The 12,017-nt window shown below is 35.5% G+C and overlaps 1 protein-coding gene across 10 annotated transcripts in view; it reads left to right on the forward strand.

Moving 5' to 3' along the window:
- Window positions 1–12,017, forward strand: part of LOC142342675 (uncharacterized) — a 173,700-nt gene that overhangs the window by 26,716 nt on the left and 134,967 nt on the right. For 2 of the 10 annotated variants that reach the window (XM_075394155.1, XM_075394154.1), the window contains exons 3-5: window positions 5,555–5,599; window positions 7,847–8,094; window positions 8,796–8,977. The exons of 6 other annotated variants lie outside the window; for them this stretch is intronic. In XM_075394155.1, coding sequence (XP_075250270.1) covers window positions 5,555–5,599; window positions 7,847–8,094; window positions 8,796–8,977 — 475 coding nt within the window. The remainder of the gene's footprint in view (window positions 1–5,554; window positions 5,600–7,846; window positions 8,095–8,795; window positions 8,978–12,017) is intronic. 2 more of the 10 variants (XM_075394157.1, XM_075394156.1) reach the window with 2 other exon arrangements.

Genomic DNA, 12,017 nt, shown 5'->3' on the forward strand with positions numbered 1-12,017 from the left:
TTTTGAAAATCAGTTGCTCAGCAAAGCAATTCAAAATGAACAGAGTTAGTACAAAAATGGATGTCAGAAATAGAAAGCCCAATTTTAGATGCCCGCTATTTGAACGTCGTTCCTATAAGTCTTATTTACCATCTCTAATGCTTATTGTTATTGATAGTAGCCCCTGTAGCCTCTCTCTAAGAAACAGAAGTATGTTCAACTACGAAATGCCATCAAAATAAATCGGACTTAAAAATGTTTTTGTACAAAAATCTTTTTTTTTCAATGTCTCTTCTTTCAATCCCAATCATGCTTATTGGAATCAACGGCGGCTATTTTCCGGCAATCTGCCGGGTATGTTTTGCTTGCTTTAACAAAAAGCTGACACAAAATTCCGTTTTCCACGTCAGAGATGAGAGGGCAAAACAATGATGAGAAAACAGTAAATCGTGTGGTCAGTTCTTCTGTTTTGAAGCCTATAGAAAATGATGAAGTAGTTCGAAAATGATCAAGTAGTGTTCGAAAAAGTTGTGATTATATGGGTTTAGCTAACCATCTGCTTAAAACAATTGATCCTGTCATATGTTGTCTCACAAACATTAATTAAAAAATCGTATATGAAACTCAGCATAGCAAAAGCTTGAAAGTATCAAATGTTCCGCTAATATTTTAAAAAGGAGATACAATGGAGGCAAAAAATTATCAAATCAAGAATACTGTCATTTCTGCAAATTTCAAACAATACGGCTTTTGAGTAAGAGATCAACCGTTGATGCATTAACAGAAGTGCTAGAAAATATAATGAAATTAAAAGAGAAAAATTTTGTAGCCATTGTGCTTTGCTTTACCTCTCAAAAGCCTTCGATATTGTTGATTACAACATATTGTTGGACAAATACTTCCAATATGTCTCAAAAGGCAACATTTTGAAAATAACAGTCTTAAAGATAAAAGTCTTATCTTGACTATCGAGAAATATTTGCTCTGCACAAAGTATAGAACTCTTCATGGAAAAAAATTGTCTCCCAAGGATCAGTAGTTGGACCCCTTCTACGATATCGTGGAAATAAATCAGAAATTACTGGTACAGTAAAATTTTACTAAGTGCTGATGACACAGATATGTTTGGTAATTATTTGCAAACCGACCATACAAATGATATCAAAGCAGTTTTCAGTTGGTTAGAGAGTAACAAATTGACACTTAATATTCATATGAGTAAAAGTTATATGACCATAAGGTGGAAGGGGGATGGATCCGAAAAGAGTTATCAAAATTCGAGAAAGACGTGGACATGGCTGGCTTGAAACCTCTGCATTGATGCCTGTATAAAACGATAATGTCATTTTGAGTGCTGCAAAATTCACGATGGCTTCATTTTGCCTAAAGTACGGTATAGCCAATTATGTGTGTAAATTTTGCAAATAATGTGTGTGTCACATTGGATCGCGGTTGGGTCAGGTAACCAAAAATTAGGAGCACCAGAAAGCCTAAATTACATTATCTCTTGATTTAAAGTAATTGAAAGTCATTTCGGGTCTGTTTATCTATCTACTGTTTATTCGTCAATTCAATTCATTTGAACCTCAAAATTATAAGAGGACTGAAGAAAGACGTCTGAAAATTAAGGGCGTCACTTTATTTCGCGTTGTTATTTTGACTTTCAAATGAACGACCTGTGACCAATTAAAAAGAACTAATTTGGCGAATGATCATTATCTGATAGAGTTTTCAAAGACCAATAATTTTAATCTTCGAAATATTTTGTCTAGTTCTGAACCTTTGTCTAGTTGAATTTTCGCCATTAAGTGCACCACCAACTAACTGCAGGACCATTAACGTGATCATGATTTATGCATTAGTTAATTGCAGTTCACAAAACCATTTGCTCATTAGGTTATAGAGCAAGAATGATAATGCCAAACGGACAACAGGTTAGTTATGCTGATCGAATAAAGATTGAATAAAGTTGTGCTGCTTTTGTGTGCAAATTATCTTCCTAATGTTTGTAGCATCTCCAATCGCTCGTGTCTTTCTCTCCGCTTTTAGGCATATTAACGCAGATCCATCCCAAATTTAATAATTTGTAATGCATCAAAAATTGTCCCCATTGAAAGGTGGATGGGCTAGGAGGGATTATTATTCCCTGGGTATTGTTCTCCTATTCAAACCGAATATCTGTGTTATACAACTCCCATGTCGGTTTTTGTGACCCCATTCAGTTTTTCCTCCTCCCCCCCCCCCCCCCCAAAAAAAAAAAAAACAATAAGCAAGTTAATCAATTGAATTACTTTAGACAGAGATCGCTTGGATTTTGATATCTTTACAAGTTTACTCAATTCCATTTTTGATAGCCATTTTGCAAATTTTCAACAGAATTCAAAGGAGTGTTAAGGTGTGCTAAGATGTGATTTCTGCTTTCTGCTATGACGTTTTCAACAGAACAAATTTGACGACTTTTACCATGAGGGTCATAGAAAGTCATCATTGTTGTCATTGGGGGTCATAAACAGTAACGGAGGAGCATTTATTTTGTTGAGGGTCATGGAAGATGTATGACCACTAAGGTGGGGGGGGGGGTGTGGAGCTGTTCAGAATGGATCAGAATTTTCTATGGGGTGTAATTAGGAAGTATGATAACTCGATTACGAAATTTAATGACAATTGTAATCGATATTAGGTTTTTGTAGTTTTTCAAACCCGATATGATTCAGTGAGGTTAGGAACAGTTTTCGAATAATTTTGGGTTCATTTTGGGATGCTACTCCAGAGCTCCTTGTTCAGAAAAGTTTTTAAACTATTTCTGTTTTTGGTTTTGCGTCTTGTTAATTGCACTGTACACCCTTCCCCCAATCTACCTCCAAATACCTATCCCTAAACCTACATACCTTCCACCTCCCCCCACCCCCAACTCCTAACAACCCTCAACCCCACACCTACTTACGGCCCTCCACACCCACCCACATTTTAAACTAAAACTTGGTCTTTTTCAACTATATTTTACTTTGTTTTTATTTCTTTTTTGATGGTTCTGAAAGAGGTAGGGTTACTTTTATTGCACGAATCTTCGAGTCGTTTCCTGTTCTCTATTGGCTATAATTTTTATTCGATTTTTCTTGACCGATATTCCTTGACCGATTGTTTTTGACTTCGTCCTCAGAAACGAGATAAACAGGTAATCCCGGAGGGCACTAAGTTCTCTTGGAGCCTTTAGATAGACTCTAAGCATGCAGTTTACCGAAACTTTTTGTGAGACGAAATCATATGTGAAGGGCGTTTCTTAGAGATTGGCAGCTCCCCCTCCCTACCACCCCCCCCCCCCCCCCCCACTTCAACCGCCCCTCCCCCTCTTCAACCTCAATCCCCACACCCTGCATATCGTTCAACTCGGCAGTCATTTGAAATCAATTCGCTAGACTTAAGTCGGTTATTTTTACAGTTCTTGTTCTGTTCTTGTTCTAGTTCTTGGTCTTGTGAACTATCATATTCTCAAACTGCAGTTTCTGCTGTTCCAATGGTAAACGATATATATTTCTTCGGCTTTATAATTTTCGATACAGTTTCAGAGTTTGCAGTTTTTATAGTTTGATAGTTTTCGATTATTATTTGTAAAGTGACAGCTGGGGCTATTATTGGCCTTCTCTTGGTTTTTAATTGCTCTTGAACCAAGTTTAATGCAATTAGTGTAAACGTGTTGGTCTTTTTAAGGCAATTTTTTCGCTTGACCATTTTGCGCTTTTCTTCTAGAACATTCTTTAACTTCTCAAGTGACGTTTTCACGCTTTCGTTCTTTATTTTTGAGTGATCTCAATTGCTCTCACATTGAAGCAAAGCTTGTTGCTAATAGAAAATCTGTTACAGCATAGCAAAATCAAGGGACTGATAGCCGAGTGGTCAGTGCATCTGGTTATGGATTGGGAGGTCAGTGGTTCGAATCCCGGCGATTCAAATCTTTTTCTTCCCGCCTGTCGTTCGAGAGCAATTCTTCCGACATTAGTCGGTTTATGTTTTATTTCGTCAAGAATTTTGTTACGACAATTTGACGTAACAATCAGTTCATGCAATTTCAACTGAAATGCGTGCTTGACGTCATTTTTTGCTCTAATTGGAGTTTTTTGTTCGCGTGATCAAGTTTTTGGTCACTGCTAACATACCTCACTCTCAAAAATGACTTTTTCACTCGGAAATTGACTTTTTTTTACTTTTATTCAAAAAGATAGGGTCATGTGAGTTCGCGTCACTTTAATTGAAGGTTATTTGAGAGCTGCTAATCGAAACAGCAATAAGTTAATCGGGTTATTAATCAAACTATAACATCCCAGCGTTTAATGAAAAGAGGTTTCTTTTTGGTTTGATTCTTTTTCTATCTTTTTGAGACCGCAGAGCTACGAAGCTATTGCGGCTATTTTCTGGCAATCTGCCAGCTATGTTTAATTTATTGTTCGATTTTAAATGCATCGATTGCCAAATGCTACTAGTATCTCGAGTCATGATTTAAAAGGCTCAAAATTCCGTTAGCGTTCATTGTCGAAATTGAAGGAACCATAACATTGATAATTTGGGCCCAATGTTACTTCATGACTGAAATAAGCAGTTGATTTATGCTGCTGTTCTTTTGCTGTTGTTATTTCTCATTACCATTCTCTTTTTCAAAATTACCTTTTAAGGTCTGATATGCGTTGACACATAACTGTGCAAATTGACCTATTGAAGTAAATTTTAGACGAAGTTACTTATTAGCAAAGGCTGTGTAATCATTTTAATTTTTCGAAGCCTTTTTGTGTGCAAAAAAGTTTAGATATTGCTGTATTTCGTCAGCCTTGTCAACAAAAGTCTCAGAATCCAAAAGTCGATCTGCGATGGATAAATGAGTTTGATGGCCTTTGTCCAACTTAAAATTAAAAAACTTTTGGAGCATAATGAGGTCCAAGTTTTACACGTAATTATGGAGTTCATGGAATTTTTTGACAATCTCAAAATGATAGCTCTGTAATATATTGCTGTTTTGTATTGAATTTTATCGCCAATCCTGAGATACCGTAACTCATAAAGTTCAGAGCTCTGGGGATTTGTATTCCTTTTTATTACTCAATATCTCAACTCCCAATTAACGGTTTTCTTTGATATTTCATCACCGGTTGTAATTTGGATTCTTTTCCGTTTTTAACCCCACACCCTTGCCTTCCCTTGTATATTATGCATCTCCATTTATAGAGTGCATACCATTATATAGTAAATCATGATGTGGTAATATCGCACGTGAGCGTGGGGTGCAAACATGCACCTAATATAAATTGGGACGGGGCAGACCCGTGCGTTGTGTCTAGTACTTTTGAGTTGTCACTGGTATGTAACGAAATTAACAACTGCGTGAGTTAATACTAAGTACTAATACTAACGTGTTTCAACTTGCATCAGAGCACTGCCAATAAACGCCATTTACTTCAGATTTGAAATGGGACATCAAAATGCGCGCATTATTCTTTATCAGTCTTGTAAAAATTGGAGCTATAGATGAGTGGGTCTCCTTTGAGATTCGCTACAGTGTGAAATGAATTAATTGTGTGGAATTTAGGGATAACCATGTTTTGTGGACTGATGATTATGCGGATGTGTCAATGTAAGTAAACTAACTCACCTGTTTGTTTCGACAAGCTCCATGACTTGATCTGATTGTTGAACTCCGTTTTGTCATTGTCTATTGTACTCCACTAACATAATGAGATGTGTCATACCTGTTTGAGTTTGAGACCAAAATTCCTTTTTCGAGGCACCATTGCGTAGTGTTATTTTGACATGGCAATGATTTTGCCAACTACAATTCAAAAAGATCTGGTGCAAATGGCAAAAGTACCAAAGTTTAGATTTTTCATATCAGCCAAGAGATGGTGAAATATATTTATTGTTTCTGATTAACAAGATGATCTGGGCAGAAGGATTACAGCATAATTTTTATAGAAGAATAAACGACTCATTTATCAGATTGTGGGCAAAATTGGATTGGATTGGACGAATTGGACTGATATGTGAACCCCTGCACCACTAAAAGCATCAAATGAGTGTTTAAACACTAATCTCTATCTATTTCAGTGGATATATTTGAAAATTTGTAAATTGAAAATGATGCAACAAAACAGATTTGGATTAAGTCAGAATTGTTCAGGACTACCAACTCTTTCAATTTGTAAAGAAATCAATAATCAAGCTTTGACGCCTTTTCTCTTGTTTACTGACAAATTAGTGGTAAGTTTAAATCAGTTTTTGTCAATTTTATATCTCTCAGAATGTGAATTAGGCAAAAATCTTTTTCAAAAAGTATGTTTGGCGTCCTAACAGATTTCTTTAAGACTTTTTGCTTCCACCCGCATTTCAATTTCAATTTAGTACTGTCTAATTCTCAATTTCATTAAAAAGTAGTTCGGAAAGCTCTTTCTTCAGTTTAGTGAACTGATCATGTGAAAACCTATTTCAACCCAATCTTATTTTGCTGAAGTTCCAATTTTGTCATTTATTCTTTATAATATATTGTATCTTTACTGCCTTCATTTGTTGTAAGTTTTTGGTTCAAAAAGTTGATATTTTGAAAAGTGACGCATATTGTGTGCTTTTTCAGTGCGGCAAGTTAGGAGGTATAATGAACAACTTAAGGGGGTGTGTTAGAGTATGCACTCTAGTAAGTAAGTAAGTTGTGATCATAAGCTGGAGCTTGAAGTGATAGCTCAATTTATGAGTGCATAGTAAGACTGTTTCAATGTAGACCAGATGGCTTAGACGAGAGCATGCAAGTGCAAACAATTATGAGATTGTGGGCTCGCAACCCACAGAGGTTCCGAACTTTACTCTCACTATAACTGTGTTGACATGGAATCAACATAACGAGCTAGTAGTTGCTCTAATACTTTCAAGGGTGTAAAAGGTTTTGAGGATAACCATTTTGGCATTGATACAAAATTTCTTTGTTCAAAGTTCATCTCGAATGGTTGAGTTTTTTTCACCAAATCACTGCTTATTTTAAAACTACAGCTTTTTGTATATGGTTTAAAGTTTTCAAGTATAACTCCAAATTTTACTCTCACTATAATGATGTTGACGCAGAATCAACATAAGGAGCTAGTAAAGCTCTAATAGGATATGGGCGCAGCATAGTGGTCTTACCAGAAGTTGGAAGTGAGTAGATATGATGCACAATTTACGGAGCTAACCAAATCACTGCATATTTCAAAACTACAGCTTTGTGTTTTATGTGGTGTAAAATTTTCTAAAATTAGTTTTTTTTGTGAGAGGTAATTTTTGGAGTTTCGGAATTGAGCAGTTTTCCAATTGCTTATGCAAAACTATGGTATCTAATGTTCTCACTGTTCAAATATTGGATCTGGTTCAGTTTTCTAAGTTGAATTTGGTTGCTGTCATTTTAGCACATTTCGTCTGTATCTGATGAGACGATTTTTAATTCAAAATAGTTTTCATCTTTCTAGGAAGCGTAAAATATGTAATTTGGCCTACTGTCGGATATATTTCCCAACAGGCGCCATGCTTATATCTGAAAACTTTAAACGTGGTAGACACAGAGTTCTGTTGAACGATAAGTTAGCAATCTTTAACACACTAATGAGCATAAATACACGCACGAATTTGGAAGCACTTTTCTGGAAAATGTTGAACAGAAGTATTTGTAACTGGAAATGGCAATGCTCTGGAGATTACTAATATTTCCTTCTGATCTTTTCTCGAAAAATTTTCAATACTTTTTGTGTCACATTTTAGGAGCAAATTAAGTTTAGGGCCCTCCAATCTTCAATTTTCTGATGATTTTCGGGAGGTTAAACTATTCTACTTTTATCATAGCTTTTGTGTATTTTTTTACTAGCTCTCCAAACCGTAGATCTGCTCCGGCAACCTGGACCCCCATATCTTTCACTGGCAACTCATCAATTAGCCGTGATGGCAGATGTGTGCTATTTACTGAGCCGCTATCTGGAAACAAATGCGAGATCCAAATATTCTACGCCAAAAAGAGTTTGGGTGAAAGATTGCCAGATAGAAACAAAGTACCGAGCTTGGATTCCGATTCTGCTAAACTGGCCAAGTACATTTACCCCGACGACCTTTACTCGTGTAAGTAACAGCAAAAATTATTATTCAAATGCAGTGGTGCTAATATAGATGATAAAAATAAATCGGACAATTTAAGAGAGAATTGGTATCGAGTTTAAGAGTGCTGGCTGCGTTGAGATGAGATTTTTTCTATATCGACCTGGCTGTGTATCAAAATTCATAAAAGATGGCCAATTGTTGTGCACGATTAAAGTTGCCTGTACAATTTTCAGTTCAATATAGTCAATACAGAACCTAAAATTGAAGTATTGTTGTTCCGATTTCATATTTGATGCCATTCCATCGCGGTCACTGTCATTCCGTTTCTGACCGCTTTGTTCTCATGTACTTAATTGGTCTCATTCAAAAACTGTAGCCTGTATTTGTATCAAGATGGACATTTTTCTCAGTCACTTGAGTCATCTCTGGAAGATGTAGCTTGTCAAACAATTCAGCAAGCACTTGGGAGAGAGAGAGAGAGAGAGAGAGAGAAATACCTCTTTTTTGGGTTGTTTACAGCTGAAATTTTGAACTGATTAGCTTCAGAACAAGCGTAATAAACATCTAAATAAAACTGTCGATTGTAGGCCTCTTAGTATGCTTATTGACTGTTTGGTTACATTACATGAGGTTACATTACCGATTCCGCGGACGTCAGTAGTTATTTTTTGGAGTAAATTTGCAACCTGGAGATGTAAGTAGCCCTTTCATTTGTTTTCCAGTCCACTACAACATTGACAAGGATAATGAGCTTTCATCAATTAGGAGATCAGGGAACATTGTCAACATCACAGTGAGAACCCCTGAGTTCCATCCACTGATAACATCAAGCTCTCGATCTCAATGGCAGATGTGCTACTGTGTCATCTCAATCAACGTGCAAAACAGCGAACCAGTAAAACAGGTATTATCAATGCAACTCATTAAGAAAAATCTCCGATAGTCTCTAAATGATCTTTTTATAGCTGCGAAGCTGTAAGTTGGCGTAGCTGTATTGCTGTTCCTCTTTAAAAGCAGTTGTCAGCCTCTCAACGGCTATTATTTATGCAGGGGTTCTCCTTTTTTACGATTCAAAGAATTTGAATTGTATTGGGGCGCTGTCTTTTTAAGACTCGAAGGCGTCTTCTGGTTTTCTGTTTTTTTGATAAGTGAGCGAACAGGAAAACCGGAAGTGCAGGGAGTGAATAAAGTTTGTAAAAGTTGTTTCAGCGAACAAATTTGAAGAGCGGAGAAATGAGAGTGGTTCTTTTGTTCATTCCTTCTTTTGAACCAAAGAGAGAAACGCAGGTATGAAAAATTTGTTCGCTGATCGAGAAAATTTTTTTGACATGGGGTTCAAGCTATTTTTTGTTTTTTGAAACTTCTATGTTGTCTTAAAGATTATTTCAGACTAAAATTATCATTTTCGTTCCGGGTTCCTTTGAAAGCGTTTCGGAAGTTTTTGGTAATTACGGGGAGTTTTACGCTAATTTTACGATTATTTGTTACCATGTTTTTTCCTCTGAATATTTGACAGAAAATGGGGAAAGTTGTTTCAATTTTTCATAATTTCTGACTTTTTTCGCTTTATTTCAAAATTACAGATTTTTAATGCTTATTTTGCGTTTTCCAAATTTGTAAGAAGTTGTTTCGAAGGCTTCAAATATTGTTTGCTCTTTGTCTTTGCGCTTGTGCAAATCGAAAGCGTAATTGAATTTTGGTTGATTGATTTTTTTGGTTTAAGTTTTTAGTTTAATTTTCTTTCGCTTCAATTGAGGTAGTCTTTCCTCTTCTCTGAGGCTCACTGCCATCAGAAATTGTACATTGTAATTAGATATTGTACATTATTCGACAGGCTGCTTTTCGGCAAAGACATCTTCGAGTCGTTTCCGGAATTCTTCTGGCTATGTTTATTTTGAGACCTGTTCACACATTTTCATTATTTTTGAAGTCAAATTGGTGTAGTGATTTTGGCCACAAAACAGGAAGTGGAGCAAAAAAGCGAGTGGTTATGCGACTTGACCTTTTTTTGCTCTAATTTTGTAGTTGAGTGAGAAAGCGGTGAATGAACAAAAATTTGCTTTCTCGCTAGTGGTGTTTTGCTCACATGCGGCATTTTCGCTTCGATTTTTACTGTTTTTTCAATTGTTTGCTGGGATTTTTTTTCCAAACGGTGTCTTCAATCAAGTAATAGTACATTCTAGTTTTTTGTTTTTTATATTGAAAGTTCTTTGAATTGTAGGTAAGGACTTGCCCTGCTATGTTTTTTAATTCGCTTTATCTTTTGATCACGTTTTTCGTTCTACGTAAGTCACAATTTTCACGCTTGGCTTCTGGTTTACTTCACTCACTGTTTCAACTGAATGGATTTTAATTTTATTCGCGTATTGAATAACGTAACGTGGAGAAAAATGTCAAAGTAAAAAGAGCAAATTCAAAAGAAACGGGATAAACATAGAAAGCCTGGTCATAAGTTCGAGCGCATTAGGTTATCAAAGTTCATTAAAGTGATTGCTACCTGGCATTAGTGTTATGCTTAATAGCGTTTATTTTAGATGCTTACTCGAGTGTATTTTTAGAATTTAACCGAATATGCAGAATTTACACACCAACTTAGGTCACTTTGACACTTAGAAAAATTCTGTCTATTTCTATCGCCTAATTTTTTCTCAATCCCAATGTGCGCAAGCGGGCCAACAGCGGCTATTTTTTGGCAATTTGCCGGCAATGCTTTTATGATTCAAACAATTTGTATTGTTTTGGTTCGCTGTCTTTTTACGACTCAAGTGTCTTTTTGTAATCAATTTTTAGAGTGAGTTTTGTAATTCGGAGTGAGTTTTGAAGCTGGAAATAAAACGCGTGAAAAATATTTCGAGTGCTTTGATTGTTAAAAATTGAAGAGTGGAGGGGAAAGAGTGTTATTTTTTTGTGTTCATACCATTGTTTTCAAGAGAGCACGCAATTGAGGTGTGAGAACATTTCTGTAAGCGAGCAAATTTTTTTTTGTTCATGTGCGTTTTTTAAGCCATTTTTTCAATTTCTTTGTTTGAGAAGTTTAATGATGATGTTTTTTTTTAGTTTTAGGGTTGTTTTGATCTTGGTATAAATGATTCTGGTGATTAACATGAATTTAAAGCTAATTTTTAGGTTAAGCTGATTTTTTAATTTTAAGCTGATTTTTAGGCATATTTTAGCCCTTTTTTGCATTGTTTTCTTGTACTGCTTTTAGTAGGATATAAAACGGTGTTTATGGTTTGCGGAGTTTTAAAATACCAATTGAGTACAGTTTTGTTGATTTAAAACATTTTGTTGAGAACTTGACAAAATTAAGAAATTTATGAGTTCTTAATTTTCTTTAACATTTTCCTTTTCGGTTTTTCTGCAATTTTGGCCAAGTTTTTATCCAATATTACTTGCCTGATGTTGTATTTTAATTCTCTATCTTTTAAAAAGATTTTTTTGCTATATGTGCCATTGTATAATGAAAAGTTCAGTATCTAGTTTCTTTTATTTCAAGTTGTTCTTTTTTGTCATGAATTGAAAAGGTTTTTGATTCTCATGATCAGTGTTTGTAAGAACTTGAAGAACTGTGAAGAAGTTATTTTTTTTTCTTCGTTTCCTGAATTATTCGGTTGTGACGAGTCGTTTCTGGAAGTATTCCGGTTATTCTTTATCGATATTTTCTGAAGTTTATTTAATACAGGATGTAATAGTCAATACCGCACGTGAAAACTAAGATTTTATGTGAAACTGCTGAAAGGGAAGTGCGTGAAAACAAAGTGTTTAGGTCAAATTCTGTTAAAGAATCTGGAAGCGTAGAGGTAAGAGAGAATGATGTAATGATCGTGCCGCATTTTTTAGAGATCGAGAAAAGGTGTTAAAAAAATTTTGATACGGCATCGAAACATTTTAGTTAGTGCGGCTTTTTTTAATCAGTTTTGTTAGTTTTCTTATTTTTTCTGTAA

This window comes from Convolutriloba macropyga, chromosome 7, assembly GCF_964194025.1.
Source record: "Convolutriloba macropyga chromosome 7, txConMacr16.3, whole genome shotgun sequence".
NCBI classification, from domain to species: domain Eukaryota; kingdom Metazoa; phylum Xenacoelomorpha; order Acoela; family Convolutidae; genus Convolutriloba; species Convolutriloba macropyga.